We start from the raw sequence: 27,208 nt of genomic DNA, 5'->3' as shown, positions 1-27,208 counted from the left end.
TCACGTGGTGCGTCAACCCGGCCCACACACCGTCACGTGGTGCGTCAACCCGGCCCACACACCGTCACGTGGTGCGTCAACCCGGCCCACGCGCCGTCACGTGGTGCGTCAACCCGGCCCACACACCGTCACGTGGTGCGTCAACCCGGCCCATACACCGTCACGTGGTGCGTCAAACCCGGCCCATACACCGTCACGTGGTGCGTCAACCCTCCCCGCGCGCGCGCGCGTCACGTGATGCGTCAACCCGGGCCCATACACCGTCACGTGATGCGTCAACCCGGCCCACGCGCCGTCACGTGATGCGTCAACCCGGCCCACGCGCCGTCACGTGGTGCGTCAACCCGGCCCACGCGCAGTCACGTGGTGCGTCAACCCGGCCCACACACCGTCACGTGGTGCGTCAACCCGGCCCACACATCGTCACGTGGTGCGTCAACCCGGCCCACGCACCGTCACGTGGTGCGTCGGCCCGGCCCACGCGCCGTCACGTGATGCGTCAACCCGGCCCACACACCGTCACGTGATGCGTCAACCCGGCCCACACACCGTCACGTGATGCGCCTCCCGCCTCCCCTCAGGCTCGAGCGAGAAGAGCAACCGCCGGACCCCCCCATCATCTTCCAGCGAATAACGACCGTCACTCAGGCTGACACCGGAGCGTGAGCGTCTCTAACACAGGAGTCTCCTTGCATGTTGGCTGCAGGAGATCGACCAGGGCGGGCGGCTGGCTGCCAGCGCGTCTACTTTCGGGCGGGGGTAATCGTCCTGCCACCTGCAGAGCTCAAAATGGGCCGGATGCTGCCTGTCCCGTTGAGTTACTCCAACATGTTGTGTTTATCTTCGGTGCCAGCATCTGCAGTTCCTTCCCACACAGGTTCTCATTCCACCCAGGGACACTCCAAATGATTGTGAATAAAACCCCATTGACAAGAGCCTTCCAACTATTGCAACCTTCACGTGGTCCGCCCTGTTTCGACTAATGCAATCAACTCGACGTGCACAAACGAAAGATCAAATAGAACAAGTTGTCCAACAACTTTAGGCTGTGCACGCCGCACGAAAGAAGAAGAAGCCTTCCAACTCAAGCCCTTTGCTGTCAACGTTACTCAGGGCGATCGTTTTCTTTTTACCTTAAATAAAATCGACCCGTGCAACTATTTCATGGTTATCGAGGGGCGGTGGTGCCTCGCTATCTCTTAAATGGCCATGGGTGGATCTCATGGGGTCACTGGCCCGTTCATAGTTGCTCTCGGCGTTCGTGTTGCCCTCGTCTTTTATGGGCTGTACCAGGATCGTTCCATGCAGGTTAAGTACACGGATGTGGATTACCAAGTCTTCACAGACGCCGCCAGATTTGTCACTCAGGTAATTCAATTTGGCGCACAACGTTAGTTAATAGATGCACCTTACTGAGGTGAATTTACCTATTTTGCCAGTGTATATCATCCATTCCTGAAGTGGTTGACAAATTTGACTTGTACTGTTATATGGTATCATTTCTTCATCGGAGCTGAATCGAAATCCTGGAACGCTCTAATAATATCTTCAGAAGGACTGCAATGAATAACCGCCACTTTTTGCATAAAATTTTAGGAAATACATGGTGATTTGACAATTACAGTCACGAGTCATCTGCCTCCATAAATAGTCGCTCACCGCAAATACAATATGACTACAAATTTTTCAGCCCACTTTACATGGGCTGAAAGATGGCAGATGGAGTTTAATGCTGATAAATGTGAGGTGCTACACCTTGGCAGGACAAATCAAAATAGGACGTACATGGTAAATGGTAGGGAATTGAAGAATACAGTTGAACAGAGGGATCTGGGTATAACCGTGCATAGTTCCTTGAAGGTGGAATCTCATATAGATAGGGTGGTAAAGACAGCTTTTGGTATGCTAGCCTTTATAAATCAGGTCATTGAGTATAGAAGCTGGGATGTAATGTTAAAATTGTACAAGGCATTGGTGAGACCAAATCTGGAGTATGGTGTACAATTTTGGTCGCCCAATTATAGGAAGGATGTCAACAAAATAGAGAGAGTACAGAGGAGATTTACTAGAATGTTGCCTGGGTTCAACAACTAAGTTACAGAGATAGGTTGAATAAGTTAGGTCTTTATTCTCTGGAGCGCAGAAGGTTAAGGGGGGACTTGATAGAGGTCTTTAAAATGATGAGAGGGATAGACAGAGTTGATGTGGACAAGCTTTTCCCTTTGAGAATAGGGAAGATTCAAACAAGAGGACATGACTTCAGAATTAAGGGACAGAAGTTTAGGGGTAATATGAGGGGGAACTTCTTTACTCAGAGAGTGGTAGCGGTGTGGAATGAGCTTCCAGTGGAAGTGGTGGAGGCAGGTTCATTGGTATCATTTAAAAATAAATTGGATAGGCATATGGATGAGAAGGGAATGGAGGGTTATGGTACGAGTGCAGGCAGGTGGGACTAAGGGGGAAAAAAATGTGTTCGGCACGGACTTGTAGGGCCGAGATGGCCTGTTTCCGTGCTGTAATTGTTATATGGTTATATGGTTAAATGCATAATTCAAAATCTGCATATGACTTCCTAAATCTTTGCTCTCCACTGCTAAGGCAGCACACGAGATAAAAGATGCATAGAAACACCATTGCATCTTAGTTCACCCTCAAGGCTCGCATGACTCTAACGATACCTCATTCATACAGTGTCCTCCATTAGGTTTCGGACACAGACCCATTATTTATTTGCCTCTGTATTCCACAATTTGAGATTTGTAATAGAAAAATCACGTTTGGTTAAAGTGCACAATGTCACATTTTAATAAAGGCCATTTTTATACATTTTGGTTTCACCATGTAGAAATTACAGCAGTGTTTATACATAGTTCCCCCCCCCTCCCCATTTCAGGACACCAAACAATTATAATGTTTGGGACACAGCAATGCCATGTAAATGAAAGTATTTTGTTGCATATCATGACTGCGTGAAGCCTGCGATTCATGGGCATCACCAGTTGCTGGGTGTCTTCTCTGGTGATGCTCTACGTATTGGATTGTATTGCAGCCATCTTTAGCTTATGCTTGTTTTGGGGGCTAGTCCCCTTCAGGTTTCTCTTCAGCATATAAAAGGCATGCTCAATTGGGTTCAATCATTGGGTGATTTTTAGCTTTGAAAAACTCCTTTGTTGCATTAGCAGTATATTTGGGAATCATTGTCTTGCTGTAGAATGAATTGCCTGCCAATGAGTTTTGAGGCATTTGTTTGAACTTGAGCAGGTAGGGTGTATCTATACACTTCAGAATTCATTATGCTATTACCATCAGCAGTTGTATCATCAATGAAGATAATTGAGCCAGTACCTTTAGCAGCCACACAGGCCCTGGTCATAACACCCCCACCACTGTGTTTCACAGATGAGGTGGTATGCTTTGGATCTTGGGCAGTTCCTTCTCTCCTCCATACTTTGCTCTTGCCATCACTCTGACATGTTAATCTTCATCTCATCTGTCCACAAGACCCTTTTCCAGAACTGTGGTTGCTCATTTGTGTACTTCTGGTCATCCTATTTTTGCAGCTAACCAGTGGTTTGCACCTTGCAGTGAAGCCTCTGTATTTCTGTTCATGAAGTCTTCTGCGGACAGTGGTCATTGACAAATTCACACCTGGCTCCTGAAGAGTGTTTCTGATCTGGCCCACAGGTGCTCACCAGTGCTCTCTTTCTTCGGAATGATGTTCCAAACAGTTGATTTTGGTAAGCCTAAGGTTTGGCTGATGTCACTAACAGTTTTATTCTTGTTTCTCAGTCTCATAATGGCTTCTTTGACTTTCATTGGCACAATAGACAATAAGTGCAGGAGTAGGCCATTCGGCCCTTTGAGCCAGCACTGCCATTCAATGTGATCATCCACAATCAGTACCCCGTTCCTGTCTTCTCCCCATATCAATCAATCAATCAATCAATCAATCAACCTTTATTGTCATCTTGCAAGCAACAGTTGTTACAGTGCAAAATGAAAAGACGTTTCCCAGTGAATAGCGGAGCATCGCACATGAAATTTAAAACACTTCACACATAATAACACTAAAAAACAATCCAGTCCCTGATGGAACAGTATAAATAGTTAAAAGCAGGTAAAAAAAACCCACAATGTTAAAATACAATAAACCAATCATAAAAAATGTCCGGGGCCGCTGATTTGAGTGGCCAGTGCCAGTATTAAAGTGTCCGTGCCAGCCGCAGAGTCAAGTCAAGTGACTGTGGGTGCAGAGTGACTGTTTAGCAGCCTCACAGCCTGTGGTAGGAAGCTGTTTAGCAGCCTCGTAGTCCGGGCTTTGATGCTTCGATATCTCTTGCCTGATGGCAGGAGATCCAGGTGTGTGTGGAGGGGGTGCAGTTTGTCCTTGGCAATTCTCTGTGCTTTCTTCAGACAGCGGCTCTGGAACAGTTCTTGTACCGAGGGTAGGGAGACGCCAATGATCCTCTCTGCTCCCCTCACTACCCTCTGCAGAGCCTTCCTGTCCGAGCAGTTGCAGGTGCAGTACCACGTATTTATGCAGTACGTGAGTACAGACTCCACCGTGCCCCTGTAGAAAGTCCTGAGGATGTTGGTGGGGAGTGAGGCTTGTTTTAGTTTCCTCAGGAAGTGCAGTCGCTGATTGGCCCGTTTGACGGTCCCAGTGGTGTTCCTGGACCAGGTGAGGCTGTCCGTTATTTGCACACCGTGCATATCCCCTGACTCCGCTATCTTTAAGAGCCCTATCTAGCACTCTCTTGAAAGTATCCATAGAACCGGCCTCCACCGCCCTCTGAGGCAGAGAATTCCACAGACTCACAACACTGTGAAAAAGTGTTTCCTCATCTCCGTTCTAAATGGCTTACCCCTTATTCTTAAACTGTGGCCCTTGGTTCTGGACTCCCCCAACATCGGGAACGTTATTAAGGGTTTGGAACGAGCTTGTCCAAACCCTTAATAATCTTATATGTTTCAATAAGATCCCCTCATCCTTCCAGAGTATACAAGCTCAGACGCTCCATTCTCTCACCATATGACTGTCTCGCCATCCTGGGAATTAACCTTGTGAACCTATGCTGCACTCCCCCAATGTTCTTCCTCAAATTTGGAGACCAAAACTGCACACAATACTCCAGATGTGGTCTCACTAGGGCCCTGTACAACTGCAGGACCTCTTTGCTCCTATACTGAACTCCTCTTATTATGAAGGCTAACATGCCAATTGATTTCTTCACTGCCTGCTGTACCTGCATTCTTACTTTCATTGACTGATGAACAAGGACCCCCCAGATCCTGTTGTACTTCCCCTTTTCACAACTTGACACCATTTAGATAATAATCTGCCTTCCTGTTTTTGCTACCAAAGTGGATAACTTCACATTTATCCACATTAAACTACATCTGCCATGCATCTGCCCCCTCACCCAACTTGTCCAAGATACCCTGCATTCTCATAGCATCCTCCGCACAGTTCACACTGCCACCCAGCTTTGTGTCATTTGCAAATTTGCTAATGTTAATTGTAATCCCTTCATCTAAATCATTAATATATATTGTAAATAGCTGCGGTCCCAGCACCGAGCCTTGTGGTACCCCACTAGTCACTGCTTGCCATTCTGAAAGGGAAAAGAGGACAACTTTGGTCCTCATGTTGATAAACAGCAACAAAAGTTTCCAAAGGTGATGGAAACACTGGAGGAAAGACTTTGTGCTGAGAGCTCTCCTATACCTGCATTAAGGAGGCATTTAAACACCCCTGAGCAATTACAAACACCTGTGAAGCCATGTCCCAAACATTATGGTATCCTGAAATGGGGGGGGGGGGGGGGACTATGTATAAACACGGCTGTAATTTCTACATGGTGAAACCAAATGTATAAAAATACCCTTTAATAAAATCTGACAATGTGCACTTTAACCATATGTGATTTTTCTGTTACAAATCTCAAATTGTGGAGTAGAGGCAAGTAAATAAATGATGGGTCCTTGTCCCAAACATTATGGAGGGCATTGTAAATGCAGAGTTAAAAAATCTTGGAACACATCTATTAAGAGCAATATTTCAATAAAGTAGCCCACACTTTCTTCTTCACTTGAGTTTTGAATGGACAATAAATGTGGGTATTATGAAAGACATCTTCACAACATAGCAAAAATGAGCAGGAAGCCAGAGGATTGAGATACTTTTAAAGAACAACAGAAGGTAACTAAAAAGGTAATACAGGGAGAAAAAATGAAGTACAAAGGTAAGCTAGCCAAGAATATAAAGGAGGATAGTAAAAGCTTCTTTAGGTATGTGAAGTGGAAAAGATTAGTTTAGAGTAATGAAACTGGCCTCCTCCAGCACCTATTTTCTAAGACCAATGTAGGTTCCTTGAAGACAGAAACAGGTGAATTTATTATGGGGAACAAGAAAATGGCAGATGAGTTGAACAGGTACTTTGGTTCTGTCTTCACTGAGGAAGACCCAAACAATCGCCCAGAAGTACTAGGGGACAGAGGATCTAGGGTGATGGAGGAACTGAAGGAAATTCACATTAGTCAGGAAATGGTGCTGGATAGACGGATGGGACTGTTGGCTGATTAATCCCCAAGGCCTGATGGTCTACATCCCAGGGTACTCAACGAGGTGGCTCATTCTAGATCAGTTAGCCTGACATCGGTAGTGGGGAAGATTTGTTAGCAGTAACGGGATCTGTCTTGGATTTATGAAGGGGAGATCTTGCTTGACTAATCTTCTGGAATATTTTGATGTTACAAGTAAAATGGATAAGGAAGAACCAGCGGATGTAGTGTATCTGGACTTTCAGAAAGACCCACACAGATCAGTAGGCAAAATTAGAGCACATGGTATTGGGGGTAGGGTATTAACGGATAGAAAATAGGTTGGCAGACTGGAATCAAAGTAGGAATTAACGGGTCCCTTTCAGAGTAGCAGGCAGTGACTAGTGGGGGTCACAAGGCTTGGTGCTGGACCGCAGCTATTTATATATATCAATGATTTAGATCAAGGGTTCCCAACCCACAATATATATCAATGATTTAGATGGGGTAAATTTACCTACTTGGGGTAAATTTGTTGATTCTAGATTTGTACATATTTTTTCTCATTGGCTGACTGTGTTTGGTTCTGGTATACTGGTATCTGTTCATCATTAGTTGTTCATAAATAAGTGTACTAACATTGTCATGTGCTATTAAAGTTGCCAGGGGTAAACGGGACGAAAAAGGTTGGGAACCCCCTGATTTAGATGAGGGATTTAAAAGTAAAATTTGCAGATGACACAGCTGGGTGGCTGTGAAGAGGATGGTATGAGGATGCAGGGTGACTTGGGTAGGTTGGGTGAGTGGGCAGAAGCATGGAGGATTCAGTATAATGTGGATAAATGTGAGATCCACTTTGGTGGCAAGAACAAGAAGGCAGATTTTTATCTGAATGGTGTCAAATTAGGAAAAGGGGAGGTGCAACGAGACCTGGGTGTACATCAGTCACTGAAAGTAAGCATGCAGGCACAACAGACAGTGAAGAAAGCTAATGGCATGTTTGCCCTCATAACAAGAGGATTTGAGTACAGGAGCAAAGAGATCCTTCTGCATTTGTACAGGGCCCTGGTGAGGCCACTCCTGGAGTATTGTGTGCAATTTTGGTCCCTTAATTTGAAAAAGGACATAGAAACATAGAAATTAGGTGCAGGAGTAGGCCATTCGGCCCTTCGAGCCTGCACCGCCATTCAATATGATCATGGCTGATCATCCAACTCAGTATCCCGTACCTGCCTTCTCTCCATACCCCCTGATCCCCTTAGCCACAAGGGCCACATCTAACTCCCTCTTAAATATAGCCAATGAACTGGCCTCAACTACCCTCTGTGGCAGAGAGTTCCAGAGATTCACCACTCTCTGTGTGAAAAAAGTTCTTCTCATCTCGGTTTTAAAGGATTTCCCCCTTATCCTTAAGCTGTGACCCCCCTCGTCCTGGACTTCCCTAACATCGGGAACAATCTTCCTGCATCTAGCCTGTCCAACCCCTTAAGAATTTTGTAAGTTTCTATAAGATCCCCTCTCAATCTTCTAAATTCTAGAGAGTATAAACCAAGTCTATCCAGTCTTTCTTCATAAGACAGTCCTGACATCCCAGGAATCAGTCTGGTGAACCGTCTCTGCACTCCCTCTATGGCAATAATGTCCTTCCTCAGATTTGGAGACCAAAACTGTACGCAATACTCCAGGTGTGGTCTCACCAAGACCCTGTACAACTGCAGTAGAACCTCTCTGCTCCTATACTCAAATCCTTTTGCAATGAAAGCTAACATACCATTCGCTTTCTTTACTGCCTGCTGCACCTGCATGCCTACCTTCAATGACTGGTGTACCATGACACCCAGGTCTCGCTGCATCTCCCCCTTTCCCAATCGGCCACCATTTAGATAATAGACTGCTTTCCTGTTTTTGCCACCAAAATGGATAACCTCACATTTATCCACATTATACTGCATCTGCCAAACATTTGCCCACTCACCCAGCCTATCCAAGTCACCCTGCAGTCTCCTAGCATCCTCCTCACAGATAACACTGCCCCCCAGCTTAGTGTCATCCGCAAACTTGGAGATATTGCCTTCAATTCCCTCATCCAGATCATTAATATATATTGTAAATAGCTGGGGTCCCAGTACTGAGCCTTGGGGTACCCCACTAGTCACTGCCTGCCATTGTGAAAAGGACCCGTTTACTCTTACTCTTTGCTTCCTGTTTGCCAGCCAGTTCTCTATCCACATCAATACTGAACCTCCAATGCCTTGTGCTTTAAGTTTGTATACTAATCTCTTATGTGGGACCTTGTCGAAAGCCTTCTGGAAGTCCAGATACACCACATCCACTGGTTCTCCCCTATCCACACTACTAGTTACATCCTCGAAAAATTCTATAAGATTCATCAGACATGATTTACCTTTCGTAAATCCATGCTGACTTTGTCCAATGATTTCACCACTTTCCAAATGTGCTGCTATCCCATCTTTAATAACTGACTCTAGCAGTTTCCCCACTACCGATGTTAGACTAACTGGTCTGTAATTCCCCATTTTCTCTCTCCCTCCCTTCTTAAAAAGTGGGGTTACGTTTGCTACCCGCCAATCTTCAGGAACTACTCCAGAATCTAAAGAGTTTTGAAAGATTATTACTAATGCATCCACTATTTCTGGAGCTACTTCCTTAAGTACTCTGGGATGCAGCCTTGCATCCCAGAGGACATTCTTGCTATTGAGGATGTGCTGCATAGGTTCACAAGGTTAATTCCCTGGATGGCGGGACTGTCAGATGATAAAAGAATGGAACGACTGGGCTTGTATTCACTGGAATTTAGAAGGATGAGAGGGTTTATTATTGAAACATAAAATTATTAAGGGATTGGACAAGCTAGATGCAGGAAATATGTTCCTGATGTTGGGGGAGTCTAGAATCAGGTTAAGAATAAGGGGTGGCCATTTAGAACTGAGATGGGGAAATACCTTTTCACCCAGAGAGGTTGTGGAATTCTCTACCTCAGAAGGCAGTGGAGGCTGATTCACTGGATACATTCAAAAGTCTGAAGAAGGGTTTCGGCCCGAAACGTTGCCTATTTCCTTCGCTCCATAGATGCTGCTGCACCCGCTGAGTTTCTCCAGCTTTTTTGTGTAACATTCAAAAGAGAGTTAGATAAAGCTCTTAGAGCTAGCTGAATCAAAGGATATGGGGAGAAGGCAGGAACGGGGTACTGATTGTGGATGATCAGCCATGATCACATTGAATGGTGGTGCTGGCTCGTAGGGCTGAATGGCCTCCTTCTGCACCTATTTTCTATGTTTTTATTTTCTATGTTTCATATGTAAGTTATTTTTTTTAAGTGTTTATGGTTGATTTGCAAAAAACCTGATTAGAAAGCAGTTTGACTTTTCCATGGAATAAACACAATAAAAACATATAATACCTATTAGAGAATTAGAGATTTTAGGTGGAAGATGGTAACATGTCATGTGACAAAGATGATATGCCAATGTACCAGCTAGCAACTGATCTTCTCCATAAAGACTTGGTCTATTGCTAGAAATTGTAATTTATTTACCTATCTGTTAAAGACTTACAGCATATAATACAATAATATTAAAGTTCTGATCTTGGGAATATCACATTTTTGAATTTTCAAGGCAGTCTGGGTGTTTATTACTATTTCCGTCACAACGGTCAATTTTGTAATTAACTACAATTAGGTAATTAACTAATTATAGACAATAGACATTAGGTGCAGGGGTAGGCCATTTGGCCCTTCGAGCCAGCACCGCCATTCAATGTGATCATGGCTGATCATCCCCAATCAGTACCCCGTTCCTGCCATCTCCCCATATCCCCTAATTCCACTATTTTTAAGAGCCCTATCTAGCTCTCTCTTGAAAGCATCCAGAGACCCCGCCTCCACCGCCCTCTGAGGCAGAGAATTCCACAGACTCGCCACTCGCTGTGAGAAAATGTGTTTCCTCGTCTCCGTTCTAAATGGCTTACTCCTTATTCTTAAACTGTGGACCCTCGTTCTGGACTCCCCCAACATCGGGAACATGTTTCCTGCCTCTAGTGTGTCCAAGCCCTTAACAATCTTATATGTTTCAATGAGATACCCTCTCATCCTTCTAAACTCCAGAGTGTACAAGCCCAGCTGCTCCATTCTCTCAGCATATGACAGTCCCACCATCCCAGGAATTAACCTTGTAAACCTACGCTGCACTTCCTCAATAGCAGGAATGTCCTTCCTCAGATTAGGGGACCAAAACTGCACACAATACTCAAGGTGTGGTCTCATTGGGGCTCTGTACAACTGCAGAAGGACCTCTTTGCTCCTATATTCGATTCCTCTTTTTATAATATGTTTTAATTTCAGGTCATCCAAGTCAGATGTTTTATATTTGTTTCAGAATGCTTCAATCTATAATAACTGAACATTTCATTCAGTTCTCTTGATTTTTAAGAAAGTAATGGATTTTTGACTGTCCTCGATCACAGCTTTTGTGTTAAGTCAATGGAAAAGCAATAAGGAACAAGATGCTAATTTCCGAGTATGGAAAAGGCCACAACTTTTTTTAATACTGAAGATATGAAAGTGAATTAAGTGTCAAATTAAACTTATTTTTTATGCTTTATCTGATGGGATAAATTGCAGACTTTGATATTTTTTAATCTCAAAATTTTGTATCATTGCTACATAATGTACTGTAATTTTGAATACTTTTTTTAAACAGTTAAAACTCACTTGATAAAAAATGATTTCATATTCTTTAGATTATAAACCCAATTAATATGACTACTGTACCACTACATTGTTAATTGACCATGTCCAAATAGGCAAACAGATATCATTGGACCTTAAGTATGTATCAGAAAAGGACCCAAGCAGTCGTTCCAGGTGCGACAGAGGTTTACCTGCATCTCCTCCAACCTAATCTATTGCATCCACTGCTCTAAATGTGAGCAGATCTATATCGGTGAGACCAAGTGGAGGTTGGGCGATCGTTTCACCGAACACCTCCGCTCGGTCCGCAATAATCAACCTGAGCTCCCGGTGGCTCAGCACTTCAACTCCCCCTCCCACTCCGTATGCAATCTCTCTGTCCTGGGTCTCCTCCATGGGCAGAGCGAGCAACACCGGAAATTGGAGGAACAGCAACTCATATTCCGCTTTGGGAGTCTGCATCCTGGGGGCATGAACATCGAATTCTCCCAATTTTGTTAGTCCGTGCTGTCTCCTCCCCTTCCTCAGTCCTCCTGCTGTCTCCTCACATCCCCCAGCCTTCGGGCTCCTCCTCCTTTTTCCTTTCTTCTCCCCCCCCCCCCCCACCCCAGATCAGTCTGAAGAAGGGTTTTGGCCCGAAACCTTGCCTATTTCCTTCACTCCATAGATGCTGCTGCACCCGCTGAGTTTCTCCAGCTTTTTTGTGTTCCTGAGAATTATGAATCATGTTTACTGTATGCAGCCACACCCTGATATAGTACTGACATTTCTTGATTCCTGTAATAATTTCTTCCTTCAAAGCTTCTGAAAACATATTTAAAAATGCACTAAACATGTTTTTCTGCTGAGTTTCCGGGTGTGATAACATTGTGGTCAAAGAGTGCAAAATACCTGTGTGAGGTGAAATTCCAGAGTAATCTAGTTAGATTGCCAGCTGCTGCAGGGTTTGCTCAACTTGGTTTTGGCATTGGGAACCCTGAGAGCATGTGCTGGGAGCATTCATATGTCCCATGTAAGTGCCAGAAGGGATATACCACCTCCAAGACTCCCTTCCCATCCCAGTCAGGGGCCCCCTGCCCCATGGAAGAATTTATCATTCACACATTGGCTTCATCTGCCACCACAGAACCAACAACACGAGAATGGAAGCAAGTCATCTTCAATCCCAAAAAACTGCCTAAAAAAGATTAGCATTGAGTGCATACGAGTTGAGATACAAAGTGACCTGCAGTTTGCCTGATTTGTACTTTTCAAATTGGGCCTATCCCACTTAGGCGACTCTTTAGGCGACTGAAGGAGACTATGCAGTCGCCACATGTTCGCGGGTGGTTGCCGGGGAGTTTCCTTCATGATCGTGATCACTAGTTCCCACATTCTGAGAACTAGTCGTGGCCTCATTATGGTCACCGCGAATTTTTCAACATGTTGAAAAATTAGCGGCGACTAGAATGAAGCCGCCATGGAGAGTAGCGAGAATTCTCGTGCCGCAGATGGGTCGCCAGGAGGTCGAAGGTTCTCGTAGGTTGTATCCGATGCTGACCGGTGAATTTCATTGGCTCATTGGGGGAAAAAAATGTAAACATTCGTTTTCAGAACCAAGGATAACCGACCGGTAATGTTAAATGTCTGCCGAGCTTCACAGCCGTGTATCTCTGGCTTCTTAAAAGTTGCCTCCACTCCTTCTCCCTCCTTCTCCCCCCCCCCCCTCACCCCACCCCCCTCTTTTAAAGGACTTACCGTACACAATGCGCGGCAACCTTCCTGTTCATCACGGTGTGTGTCTGTATCACCTTGGCTTTGCACCGTGTGAGTTTCAGACAGCGCTCCCCCACTTGCCCTGTCCCGTGCCTGAGATGTGTTTGTGTGTGTATGTGTGTGTTCCACTCTGTCAATCGCCATTCCAGTTGCTGGTTTTTCAGGCGACTGCCGGCAACTTAACAGTCGCCTGAAAAATTGCCTAAGTGGGACAGACACATAAAGCAACTCTATTAATTGAACAGTTACTTTCCGGAAGTGGCGGCGCTGTTAACAGCTGCGGCTCGCCTGCAGTCCGTCTGTCTTTACTTTTTTCTGTTGTTTTTTTTGTCTTGTTTTGGTTAAGTTTTAGTTTGTTGGGTTGTGTTAGAGGGGGGGTGAAACATGTTCACTGTCTCTTCCTTCGGGGGAATGCGACTTTTTTGTGTCGTATCCCCCTTCTCTGCCTCCGTCTGCGCTGAGGCCTAATGGCGGAGCTGGCGGCCTCCAGCCTGCGACTGACCCCGAGCCTCCGGAGGCAGAGCCAACGAGAGGCTGGCCGTCTTCGGGGCTAAGGCAGCGGTGGCCCGACTTGCTGGTGCGGTGTTCTGGCTTTCTGCAGCGGCCTGGAGCTGATGCAGCGGGACTCGGAGCTGAGACTGCGGGACCCGGAGCTGGGACAGCGGCCCGGAGCTGGGACAGCGGCCCGGAGCGGAGACTGCGGGACCTGGAGCTGGGGCGGCGGCCCGGAGCGCAGACTGCGGGACCCGGAGCTGGGGCGGCGGCCCGGAGCGCAGACTGCGGGACCTGGAGCTGGGGCGGCAGCCTGGAGCTGGGGCGGCTGCCCGGAGCTGATGCTGTGGTGGGCCGTCTCGGAGCGGAGACGGCGTTCCGGCTTTTGGCGGCGGCGACATCACCATGGAGGTCCGCTGGACTGGAGAGCGGCATCTCTGACCTGGATCGATCGCCTCAGCGCAGAGGGAGAACAAGGAAGAGACGGAGACTAAAGACTTTGCCTCCATCACAGTGAGGATGTGCTTGGTGAACTCACTGTGGTGGATGTTTAATTTGTGTTTATTGTATGTTTTGTTTTTATTGGTTCTGTGTATGACTGCAGGCAACATAATTTCGTTCAGACCGAAAGGTCTGAATGACAATAAAGGAATCTAATCTAATCTAATCTAATCTAAGTTACTGTGTTTTACATATGTCATTGCTTCGTGGGTGGTTGTCACCCGCTTACACCATAGATCTCCTATCCCTCATGTTCAGAGTTGCTGACAAGGTGGGTCTTCTTGCTTTCCCATTACTATATGGATTGGAATGTTAAGACATGTTGTAAATATAGACTGTGTTGAGATAATGAGAGCATTAACTAAGATATTGTGCAAGTGATAACGGTATATACATATGTTTTTACATTTACTAGGCTGTGATACTGTGCAAGCATTGTAGAGTTATGATGATACGGTTACAGTAAAACTGATAACAGCACCTTTCTGATTTTGGAGGTGTCGGACTTAGATACTCCGTTTATTATGCCTATGAATACATCAGCATATAAATTTAAATCACCCTTTTGTGATGTGACAGTAGTATAATAGATTTTCCAGTGAACTTAATGAATTTAAAAAGAACTTGGGAAACCGGATTCCAGCCAGTTAAAAGAGAGCTTGGGAAATGAGACCCTGGTTTTAAACGGAATGTGGATATGGGCCCAAGTGTATTTAAACAGTCCATTTGAATGGAGCCTCAGTGACACACTGAACCAAGGGATAATGTTACGGTGGTTGACATTTTACAACTTGAAGAATAGATACATTTTGCATATTGACAATGTTTAAAGAAAACTAGTACAACTTGCCTGGCTAGAAATGTTTTCAACTAACCTTGTGATGTGACTACAAGTTGTGCGGTAATAATTTTATAGAAATCCAATACCTCGAGCTGTCTAAATGGTACGGCTAGCCTTTCAACAAAGCTTTTAATTGAGGAATATGTCAATTTAATTATTGACATTTAAGAAAACAATTTTAAGTTGGATTTATAAATAAGATAAAATGCTGCTAATCATTAACCTGTTGCTGGTTATGGATGAAATGGGAACAAATTAAATTTTATTCAGTAAAAAAATGTGAATAATGATGCAAAAAAAACAAATACCTTGTACAATTAGGCTAAACAAATCTACTCACCAGCATTGATCATAAAATTAACAATTGTTTTTTTTAATTGTAATTTGCTTTTAGGGGGCCTCTCCATACAGAAGAGCAACCTATCGTTACACACCTTTGCTAGCATGGATGTTGATGCCCAACATTTACTTCATGGAAATATATGGGAAACTTGTATTCATTATATGTGATGTCCTTGCAGCTCATCTCATGCATAAGATCTTATGCCTCCAAGGACTGGACAGTCGAAGTGCATGTTGGTACTGCAGCCTATGGCTCTTCAACCCCCTGCCAATGGCTGTTTCAAGTAGAGGGAATGCAGAAGCTGTTCTGGCAGTGTTGGTCCTAAGTACTTTGTTCTACCTAAAGCGCAGGCAGATTGTGAAGGCTGCACTGTTTTATGGGCTTTCTGTACATTTGAAGATTTACCCAGTGACCTATGCATTCCCCATAATTCTATCACTTCAAACTGGCCAACAAGCAAAAGAGAATGATACCCCAACTATAAGAAATAAACAGCATCTTAAAAAAGGAATAAGCCTTCTCAAACCCATGTTTATTGTCAGACTGCTAAATAAGGATGTGCTTCTGTTCATCACTATTGCTGGCCTCGAATTTCTTATCCTAGGAGCACTCTTCTATTGCAGGTAAAGTGATTAAAACTACTTATTCTTGATAGCTTAATGGGCAAATGCACTGAGATATACTGACAAGGAAGATCCAGATTTGACTGCCTTTCTGTTGAATTAATTAATACCTTCAAAGAAGGGAATTAAAATATTTGATTTAATTCAATTTTGTGAACGGGCAGCCAAAGAGCAAAGGAAATATACTAATAGATCTGTGAAATTATCTATTTAAAAAAAAAGTGAGATTCAATATAAACTACGTGTAATAGTTTTAAAGGAATTGTAGGGATATAGGCACAGATAGGAATGTGCACACAACTCTTCAGCCACAAACTCGTGATGCTGTGTAGATTCTGGATTCCTCTGCATCAATACAGAGAGAGGATGGCAGGACACGTTTTTTGGGGCTTTTAGTAAAGCATATGATATCCTTAATTTTATAAGTTACTAGGCCAAGTGGGACCCATTGGGTCCCGTCCCCTCAACGTGCAGTTGCGGGGGAGGGTGGTTGGGTGTGGCCTGCAGCGTCACACACTACCCACCCCACACCACACCCCCCCCCCCCACACCACCCCCCCCCCCCCGCATGATATTGTACTAATATTATTAATTCGCTCCTTTTCCCCCATCCCCTGCCCTATCCACTCATGCATAGCCCCCAACTGCGCAGGCGCGGCTAGAGAGGGAGGGGGGGGTAGAGAGGGAAGGGTGGGGGGGTGTGGTGTCAAAGGGGAGGGCTGGTCCCCGAACGCAATACTCCCCTACTCACCCATAGGTCCCAATGCTCACCACTCCCTAGAGAAGGAAGGAAGGGGGGGGGTAGAGAGGGAGTGGTGGTCAGACGGAGGGTTGGGCAGAGAAGGGGCGGGACAGAGAGGGGGGGAGGGAGGTAGAGAGGGGGGACGGGGTAGAGAGGGAGGAGGATGTGGGTAGTGTGGGGGGGTAGAGAGGGAGGAGGGCAGAGGGGGGTTGAGAGGGAGGGGGTAGGAGGGAGGGGGAGGGGGATAGAGAGGGAGGGGGGGTAGTGTGGGAGGAGATAGAGAGGGAGGGGAGGGGTAGAGAGGGAGGGGAGGGGTAGAGAGGGAAGGGGGAGGGGTAGTTCTATGTTCTATGTCTATAATGTTATCCCACTTTTTAAGAAAGGCCGGAGAGAGAAAACGGGGAATTATAGACCAGTTAGCTTGACATCGGTGGTGGGGAAGATGCTGGAATCAATTATAAAAGTTAAAAGAGAGGCCTTTTGGATACAGTAACAGGATCGGTCCGAGTCAGCATGGATTTACGAAGGGGAAATCATGCTGGACCAATCTTCTGGATAGTTTTGAGGCCATAACTAGGAAAATGGACAAGGATGAGCCAGTGGATGTAGTGTATCTGGACTTTCAGAAAGCATTTAATAAGGTCCCTCGTAGGAGATTAGTGGGCAAAATTAGGGCACATGGTATTTGGGGTAGAGTGCTGACATGGATTGAAATTGGTTGGCAGACAAGAAACAAAGAGTAGGGATTAACAGGTCCCTTTCAGAATGGCAGGCAGTGCCTAGTGGGGTGCCACAAGGCTCGGTGCTGGGACCACAGCTATATACAATATACATTCATGATTTAGATGAAGGGATTAAAAGCAACATTAGCAAATTTGCAGATGACACAAAGCAGGGTGGCAGTGTGAACTATGAGGACGATACTATGAGGATGCAGGGTGACTTGGACAGGTTGGATGAGTGGGAAGATGCATGGCAGATGCAGTTTAATGTGGATAAATGTGAGGTTATCCACATTATTATCTGAATGGTGTCAAATTGCGAAAAGGGGAAGTACAACTAAATCTGGGGGTCCTTGTTCATCAGTCATTGAAACTAAGCATGCAGGTACAGCAGGCAGTGAAGAAAGCCTTCATATTAAGAGAAGTTGAGCAAAGAGATCATTCTGCAGTTATACAGGGCCCTGTTGAGACAACACCTGGAGTATTGTGTGCAGTTTTGGTCTCCAAATTTGAAGAAGGACATTGTTGCTATTGAGGGAGTGCACAAGGTTAATTGCCGGGATGGCGGTACTACCATATGTTGATAGATTGGAATGGCTGGGCTTGGATACTCTAGAATTTAGAAGGATGAGAGGATACCTTATTGAAACATATAAAATTATTAAGGGATTGGACACGCTAGAGGTACAAAACATGTTCCCGATGTTGGGGGAGTCCACAACCAGAGGCCACAGTTTAAGAATAATTTAGAACGGAGATGAGGAAAATCTTTTTCACCCACAGGGTTGTGAATCTGTGGAATTCTCTGCCTCAGAAAGCAGTGGAGGCCAATTCTCTGGATGCTTTCAAGAGGGAGTTAGAAACATAGAAAATACGTGCAGGAGTAGGCCATTCAGCCCTTTGAGCCTGCACCGCCATTCAATATGATCATAGCAGATCATCCAACTCAGTATCCTGTACCTGCCTTCTCTCCATACCCCTTTTAGCCACAAGGGCCACATCTAACTCCCTCTTAAATATAGCCAATGAACTGGCTTCAACTACCTTCTGTGGCAGAGAATTCCACAGATTCACCACTCTCTGTGTGAAAAAAGTTTTTCTCATCTCAGTCCTAAACGATTTCCCCCTTATCCTTAAACTGTGACCCCTTGTTCTGGACTTCCCCAACATCGGGAACAATCTTCCTGCATCAAGCCTGTCCAACCCCTTAAGAATTTTGTAAGTTTCTATAAGATCCCCCCCTTAATCTTCTAAATTCTAGCGAGTACAAGCCAAGTCTATCCAGTCTTTCTTCATATGAAAGTTCTGACATCCCAGGAATCAGTCTGGTGAACCTTCTCTGTACTCCCTCCATGGCATGAATGTCTTTCCTCAGATTAGGAGACCAAAACTATCCACAATACTCCAGGTGTGGTTTCACCAAGAACCTGTACAACTGCGGTAGAACCTCCCTGCTCCTATACTCAAATCCTTTTGCTATGAATGCTAACATACCATTTGCTTTCTTCACTGCCTGCTGCGCCTGCATGCCTACTTTCAATGACTGGTGTACCATGACACCCTGGTCTCGTTGCATCTCCCTCTTCCCTAATCGGCCACCATTCAGATAATAGTCTACTTTCCTGTTTTTGCCACCAAAGTGGATAACCTCACATTTATCCACATTATACTGCATCTGCCATGCATTTGCCCACTCACCCAGCCTATCCAAGTCACCTTGCAGCCTCCTAGCTTCCTCCTCACAGCTCACACTGACCCCCAGCTTCGTGTCATCCGCAAACTTGGAGATGTTGCATTCAATTCCCTCGTCCAAATCATTAATATATATTGTAAATAGCTGGGGTCCCAGCACTGAGCTTTGCAGTACCACACTAGTCACTGCCTGCAAAGGAGCCGTTTACTCCTACCTTTGCTCTTAAAGATCTCTTAAGCTCTTAAAGATAGCTGAGTCAAGAGATATGGTGAGAAGGCAGGAACGCGATGCTGATTGTGGATGATCAGCCATAATCACATTAAATGGCGGTGCTGGCTCGGTGCCGAATGGCCTGCTGCTGCACCTATTGTCTATTGTCTATGATATTTAGCCAGTCTATAGAAGGCTTTCGACCCGAAACGTTACCCATTCCTTCTCTTCAGAGAATTACTCCAGCATCTTGTGTCTATCCATAATATTTAGACTCTTTGGTGAACTTTGTACTTTTTTATTTTCCAGGTATGGTTGGGAATTTCTGGATCACACGTATCTCTACCACTTAACACGAAGAGACATTCGCCACAACTTCTCCCCATACTTCTACATGTTGTATTTGACTGCAGAGAGTGAATGGAGCTCAATTCTGGGACTAGTTGCTTTCCTCCCACAGTTCCTACTACTCGTCATCACATCTTTTGCTTATTACAAGGACCTTACATTTTGCTGCTTCCTTCACACTGCCATTTTTGTCACTTTTAATAAAGTGTGCACTTCACAGGTAAGTCTGAGGAAATTCTCATTTGACACTCTCTGATGCATGTGTCTCTCTTTGCTCCCTGGGGAAATTGGTGAAGTACCTTTTTTGATTATTGATAGGATCAGGCTGCTTAATGTGTAGGAAAGAACTGCAGATGGTGGTTTAAATCAAAGGTAGAAGATAGAAGAAGAGTCTCGACCTGAAACGTCACCCATTTCTTCTCTCCAGTGATGTTGCCTGTCCCACTGAGTTACTCCAGTATTTGGTGGTTTGGCTGCTTAATGTAATGTAAATTCTTGAATTGATAGATTCACGTCTAAGCCACTAAATCCAAAAATAATCCAAAGTGAATGCAGAATAAATTGCCCTAGTATGGGCAATGCTGGCTGCATAGGCAGGAAAGGTGGAGGAAAGAACTGCTGATGCTAGTTTAAATCGAAGGTAGACACAAAATGCTGGAGCGGGTTGAGTCTGAAGAAGGATCTCGACCCGAAACATCACCCATTGCTTCTCTCCAGAGACGCTGCCTGTCCCGCTGAGATACTCCAGCATTTTGTGTTTATCTTAGGTAGGAAGGGTTGGGTTTGAATGTAACCGTGGAAACCTGGTTTTCCCCTCACACCATGGATTTTTGCCACATTTTCTCTCTCTTATAGTCGTCTCTATGTTTCTGAATTTCTGCCTCTTTCTTCCTTGTCTGTCTCTCTCTGTTTCACTTTCGTTTCACTATAATAGGCAAGTATATAAATGCTCAGTTTATTGGGTGGGCGGCCAGTTCTATGAAGAGTCCTGGTGGTTTTAAAGTTCTTCCATTCAAGGCCACTGTGCTCTTTGGGATGTACAATGCTGCAGAAATTGTTTTATACCCTTCCCCAGATAAATCCTGTCTCGGAGGTCTATGGACAATTCCTTCATCTTCATGGCTTGTTTTTTGCTCTGACATGCACAGTTAACTGCGGGTCCTTGTATAGACAGGTGTGTGCCTTTCCAAAACATGTACAATCAATTTAATTTATCACTGGTGGACTCCAATCAAGTTGTAGAAACATTTCAAGGATAATCAATGGAAACAGGATGCACCGAAGCTCAATTTTGAGTGTCATAGCAAAGGGTCTGAATACTTATGTAAATGTGATATTTCAGATTTATTTTTAATTACTTTGCAAAAATTTCTAAATACCTCTTTTCCCTTTTTTATTACGGGGTATTGTGTGTTTATTGATGATTAAAAAAATTAATCCATCTTAGAATAAGGCTGTAACGTAAAAAAGGGGAAAAAGTGAGGGGGTCTTAATACTTTCTGAATGCACAATATTGTATTGTATTGTATTGTATATCTTTATTGTCATTTCCTGAGTATTCGCATACCCAGAGGAAACAAAAAAACGTTGCTATTTGGCAGGGAGCAAAGTCCATTTAACAGTCTTATAGCCTGTGGGAAGAAGCTGAGGAGCATCCTGCTGGTTTTGCAGCTAATGCTCCTGTACCTCTTCCCAGATGGGAGGATGGAGAAAATGTCATGCGATGGGTGGTAAGGGTCTTTGATGATGGAGATGGCTCTGTTGATACATCTCTTCCTGTATATGTCCAGCAGGAAGGGGAGTGGAGCACCAATAATCCTGCTTGCGGTCTTCACTATCCTGTCCAGTTGGTGCCGTTCGTACGCCTTGCAGGTCCCGAACCAGGAAGTGATGCCGTATGTCAGTGTGCTCTCGACAGTCCCCCTATAAAAAGTCCGTAGGTGTGTGGTGGGGAGGCCTGCTTTACGTAGTCTTCGGAGAGGGTGAAGTCGCTGCTGGGCTCTCTTGACCAGAGCTGTGGTGTTGGCCGTGGACGTCAGGTCATCAGACAGATGTAGTCCTAAGAACTTCATGCTGCTGACCCTTTCCACATCAGCTCCGTCGATGTGCAGAGGTGTATGGTGTTGTTTCCCCGCCCTCCTGAAGTCAACCACCATCTCCTTAGTTTTTCCCCACGTTAAGAATGAGGTTGTGGGATTTGCACCAACCTGTGAGCAGCTCCACCTCCATCCTGTACGCCGATTCATCATTGTCACTGATGAGACCCACCACTGTTGTGTCATCAGCGAACTTGTTGATGAAGTTGTTATTGAGTCTGGCAGTACAGTCGTGTGTCAGCAGACTAAACAGAAGGGGGCTTAGGACACAGCCTTGGGGTGAGCCAGTGCTCACGGCTATGGTTTTTGATGTCTTACTGCCCACCCTGACTGTCTGCTGCCGTTGCGACAGAAAGTTCAGGACCCAGTTGCATGTGCCAGCATCAACCCCCAATAGCTCCAACTTCTCCACCAGCTGCTGCGGAATGATTGTATTGAAAGCAGAGCTGAAGTCTATGAAGAGGATCCTGGCATAGGTATTTTTTCCGATCGAGATGTGACAATACGAGGTTCAGTGTTGTTGAGACTGCGTCCTCTGTGGATCGGTTGGCTCTGTAGGCGAACTGCAGTGGGTCTAGGTCGGCAGGTAGACTATTTTTGATGTGCTGCATAACTAGTCGCTCAAAACACTTCATTACAATGGGTGTTAGGGCCACTGGTCGAAAGTCATTATGGCAGGCTGGGTTTGGTTTCTTCGGGACAGGGACGATGGTGGCACTCTTAAGACAGTTGGGCACTACTGCCTGGCTGAGTGAGATGTTAAAAATGTCTGTGAAGACATCTTTCAGTTGCTCGGCACAGTCTCTTAGAACGCATCCAGGAATGTTGTCCGGCCCTGCAGCTTTGCGTGGATTGACGCTGGCAAAGGCCTTTTTAACTCTGGCTGCGGACAGCCTGAGCGACTGGTCACTGGGAGATGGCAGTGGTGCACGTGTCTGGGTGCTGTTTTTAACCTCAAACCGTGCGTAGAACTCGTTCAGTTCATCTGGTAGGGAGGGGTTGTTTTGGCATATCCGCAGCGGGGGGGGCTTGTAGTCAGTGATGGTCTGAAATCCCTGCCACAAGCGACATGTGTCTTTGTCATTTGCGAAGTGGCTATTGAGTTTTTGTCCGTACAGCCTCTTCGCTTCCCTGATCCCCCGGGAAGCATTACCCCTTGCCAGTTTGTATGCTTCGTTGTCCCCAGATTTGAATGCCGCATTCCGGATTCTCAGTAGGGAACACACTTCCCCAGTTAGCCAAGGTTTCTGATTGGCACGCCTCCTGATGGTTTTTACCACCGTTACATCCTCAATACATTTATTGATGTATGCGATGACGGATTCTGTATATTCTTGGAGGTTGATGCCACTGTCATCTGTTGCTGCCTCTCTGAAAATGGCCCACTGTGTGGTTTCAAAACAGTCTTGTCGTGCTGCCGTAGCTCCCTGTGGCCATGTTCTGACTTCTTTGACCGTTGGCCTGTCCTGTTTCACCCTGGGTCTGTATGAAGGTGTGAGCATGACCGCTAAGTGGTCAGAGTTGCCGATATGGGGGAGGGGGGCTGCTTTATATGCATCTTTAATGTTGGTGTACACCAGGTCTAGTTTGTTCTTCCCCCTGGTTGCAATGTTCACATGCTGGTAGAATTTAGGCAGAACAGATTTAAGACTTGCCTGGTTGAAATCCCCAGCTGCCATGAAGAAAGCATCTGGATGTTCCCTCTGCTGCTCACTGATGTTGTTGTAGAGCACTGTCATAGCATCCTTCACGTCCGCGCTCGGTGGTACATAGACAGCGGTTAAAAGACAGCTGTTAGTTCTCTGGGTAAGTAGAAGGGTCGGCATTTCACAGTCATTAGCTCCACGTGGGGTGAGCAGTAAGTGGAAATCACCACAGCATCCCGGCACCATGATGTAGGAAATGGTTATCTTTTTAGAATTTCCCCTGGGATTGAGAATGACTTGCTTCAAATCTCGTTCTGGGTTCTAAGATAGACGGCACAGTGGTGCAGCGATAGAGTTGCTCCTTAAAGTGCCTGAGACCCGGGGTTGATCCTGACTATGGTTGCTGTCAGTACGGAGTTTGTACGTTCTCCCTGTGACTGCATTTGGTTTTAGCCGCTACTCCAGTTAACTCTTATTCCATAGACATGCAGGTTTGTAGGTTATTGGGCCTCTGTAAATTGTCCCTAGTGTGGGATAGAACTAATGTATGGGCGATTGCTGGTTGGTGCGTTCACGGTGGGCTGCAGGGCTTGTTTCCACGCAGTATCTCTAAAACTAAAACTAAAGTTGGCTAATGAGACTATTTTGGAAACTGGAGACCCTTCAATAAATGGGTCATGAGCTGCCTGATGAGGTGCTGGTTGATGCACTCATACAACCGATGCAGGACTTCTAGGTAGTTTGATGCATGGACTGGAGATGCTTAATACTGCCTGGGTAAAGGATTCCAAGGAGTCTGTGTGACTGTTTCATTTTTATCAGGAAGGCTTTGAGTACATCCTTATATCTCTTTTACAACTTGGATTAGTATTGGAACCATGATATCAGCAAAAAATGATAATAAATGACAGACAGGAGCATTTGAATTTACCAACAATAGTGAACAAGGTCAAATCAAAGAAAGATAAGGTTATAATCACGTAGAATAAATAGCTGTCATGTCCACTTGCCTCCCACCAGCTTCAATGTTATGACACAGAACTATTAAACATATTCCGCATATCACTGAAATGCTGTGCAAACTTCCATTTGCTTTGTGTAGAAGAAGAAAATAAATCAATAAAAATATTCTGAACGCTAAAATAACTTACACAATCTTTATTTATGATTTTAGTACTTCCTGTGGTACTTGTGTCTTTTACCAATGGTTCTTCCACATCTGACATTTTCGTGGAGAAGAGGCATCATACTCCTAGCTTTATGGTTCACTGGTCAGGTTGGTACTTTTCCTGTACAGTAAAACTAACTTAATGTTGTAGCATTGAGGGCTGGATAGAATAGCTGGGTGACAGTTACTGGGCTACTTCTCATGCATCTCCTGCTGCAACACAGGCAGTGATTTAGAAGTCCACTGTTATTGCATTACTACGGATTGCCAACCTTCCCTTTCTGTTGCCAAAACCCCACTCCATTGCCTGTACGACCTCAGGATTGCTTCCTGCAACCCCAGAAAAGCGTCCTTCATTCATCAGCATTCTAGAAGCCTCAAGCTCCCTTCCTGCCTGCTTTTGCATTCTCCCTCTTTGCATGTATCTTTGTTCCCTCATCTTTGCTTTTGTTCAAACATCCTGCTCAGAATTTATGGCTTACCTTTTCACAAAAGTTCTTGTGCATGGGGAGTTGTCTGTATAAACAGCTTTTTGGCTGGGTAAAGGCAGATAGAAGAGTGAAACAAAGATTAATCAAGGACAGAGTAGTAGGTACATCCGTTAACATAGGGGAGGGAGTGCTTTATGAAACTTGTGGTTGGCTGTTTCCATAAACCACCTTGCAGTAGCTGGTAGCATTTTATGATTCTCAACACCGCGTTCCTATTTGGAAAATTTTACTGTGGCGCAGGTTTCACTAAAGGCCAACCAATTCCTGCATAATAAATGTAGTATCTGGCTTACGGTTAATCTTTCGTCTGGAATATGCATTCAGAATGGAAAAGGCTTTGAGTTATCAGTGTCAGACCTCCAATGTCAGTGATGTATGAGAGCACAATTTAGTATAGGGGTTTAGTAAAAATAGCTTTAGAAAATCGGATGCTAAATGTTTATTATTTGTATAAAATCATATTTATTTTGTTCTGCTGACTGAATTCTTTGATTATTGTTTTGAATCTATCTAGGGATTATGGCTCACCCCAGCGTATTACCTGGAGTTTGAAGGACAGAACACTTATCTGCTTATTTGGTTAGCTGGGTTGCTATTCCTTGCCATCAACTGCTTCATTCTCTTGGTATTAATCTCAAACTACAAGAAAAGGAATCTGCAATCAAAGACAAACACAGAATAACAGCAAGAAACCTTCTTTCCTCAGAATATTGCTATTTATTTTAATGGATTGCACGTAAAATGTATTTAGTTTAATTGAGAGATGCAGTCTGAAAACAGACCCTTTGGCCCACCAAGTCCACGCAAACCATCGATCAGCCATTCACACTAGTTCTGTTATCCCACTTTCCCACCACCTACGCAGTAGGTGCAATTTACTGAGGCGAATTAACCCACATGTCTTTGGGATGTGGGAAGAAATCTGAGCACCTGGAGGAAAGCCACGAGATAAAGAAGAACATTCAAACTCTGCACATAGAGCACCCGAGGTCAGGATCAAACCTGAATCTCTGGACACTGCCAGCTGTGCCTCCCACTTATTCTAAGCATAAATATGATGAATTCGCATTTTATTTATCTGTGATGACTCTTAGAAATGTAGTTTGCATTATGCATGGTATTTTTATGCTACTTCTACTTACAAGATAACCATGTCCTTGCTTAGAAATATCACCTTGCCCAGGAGGGTTTTTCACTTAATCTTGATTGCCTTCTTTGAGTGGAAATTGTCACGTGTTGATGAGTTATCAATATATCCCCTAGGGTTAATATGACAGCTTAATGTTTTTCTTTTGTTAACATGATTTGGATATACATGGCAAGACTGGCATTCATTGTCCATCCCTTATTAACCTTACAAGAGATAATTGAATGTTAACCACTTTGGTAAATCTGATGATACATACATGAAGAATATTAGTGAAATAGAAGTTTTGTTTTCAAAATGTGAAAAGTGCAGGTTGGCGCAGGTGGTGGGGCTCCTGCCTCGCTGTACAGAACACGGGTTGGACTGACCTGGGTGCTATGTTGTTGGAGTTTGCATGTTTTCCCTATGACCACATGGGTTTCCTCCCACCTCCCAAAACCTTGCAAGTCTTTATAAATTGCCTCAAGTGTGTAGGAAGTTGATGAGAGAATGGGATCATATAGAACTAGTGTGAACAGGTTATCGATGGTCAGTGTGGACTCAGTGGGTCAAAGGGTCCATTTCCATGTTAAATATCTAAACTGAACTGGTAGGTTTATCGTTTCCAGTATTGAGTTTGTTCAATTACTTGAATTTAAATTCCCCATTTGCAATCATATGATTCCGAATCTTGTCTCTGAATTGGCAGTGTGCAACACTGGCAAACCCTTTGTAGATGTCACTAAGTCCAAAAACTACAGTGACAGTTGCAGCTAATTTCACTGGCCATTAGTTGTGTTTTAAGGCGCATTCTCGGCCCCCAAAAAACGTGTGGGCTCCAAATTGGTACTGAAATACAAGTGTGGCAACTGGGAAGCAGAGACATTTAGAAATTGTGAGGTTGTTAACTGATTGGGATGGAGGAAGGATGGTGCAATAAATCCTCTGCTTAATGAAGCACATTTTTCCACACTGATCGTGCTGCAGCTTCATTCCAGATCCCCAAAATAAAAACATGATTTATTTTTCCATTATCACGTTGCCTTATAACATTTAAGAAAGTCAAGATAGCAGAATTTTATTCTGGAGCAAACAAATTTTAATGTCAAGGTGATTGTATATTGTAATGATACTGCAATAAATCTGAGACACATGCT

The 27,208-nt window shown here is 44.7% G+C and overlaps 1 protein-coding gene across 2 annotated transcripts; it reads left to right on the top strand.

Moving 5' to 3' along the window:
• Positions 1–557: 557 nt before the first annotated feature.
• pigm (phosphatidylinositol glycan anchor biosynthesis, class M) lies at positions 558–26,762 on the top strand. 2 transcript variants are annotated; one of them, XM_055651227.1, is made up of 6 exons: positions 1,230–1,368; positions 3,685–3,737; positions 15,238–15,809; positions 19,486–19,744; positions 24,441–24,542; positions 25,440–26,762. In XM_055651227.1, the coding sequence occupies exons 3-6, from the start codon at positions 15,292–15,294 to the stop codon at positions 25,605–25,607; spliced, it is 1,047 nt and encodes a 348-aa protein (XP_055507202.1). In that variant the 5' UTR covers positions 1,230–1,368; positions 3,685–3,737; positions 15,238–15,291; the 3' UTR covers positions 25,608–26,762. The 2 variants fall into 2 exon arrangements, with proteins under 2 accessions (XP_055507193.1, XP_055507202.1); XM_055651218.1 differs by lacking the exon at positions 3,685–3,737 and having other exon boundaries at positions 558–1,368.
• Positions 26,763–27,208: the final 446 nt, after the last annotated feature.

This window comes from Leucoraja erinacea, chromosome 2 (genome assembly GCF_028641065.1).
Source record: "Leucoraja erinacea ecotype New England chromosome 2, Leri_hhj_1, whole genome shotgun sequence".
Classification (NCBI taxonomy): Eukaryota; Metazoa; Chordata; class Chondrichthyes; order Rajiformes; family Rajidae; genus Leucoraja; species Leucoraja erinaceus.
This window is presented reverse-complemented; position numbering and strand designations above follow the sequence as displayed.

Bases quoted from the DNA above. Each gene is read 5' to 3' on its own strand.
- pigm (XM_055651218.1), top strand. From the start codon at position 1,204: ATGGCCATGGGTGGATCTCATGGGGTCACTGGCCCGTTCATAGTTGCT. The intron at 1,369-15,237 runs GTAATTCAATTT...ATTTGCTTTTAG, and splicing joins CCGCCAGATTTGTCACTCAG to GGGGCCTCTCCATACAGAAG. The intron at 15,810-19,485 runs GTAAAGTGATTA...TTTATTTTCCAG, and splicing joins GGAGCACTCTTCTATTGCAG to GTATGGTTGGGAATTTCTGG.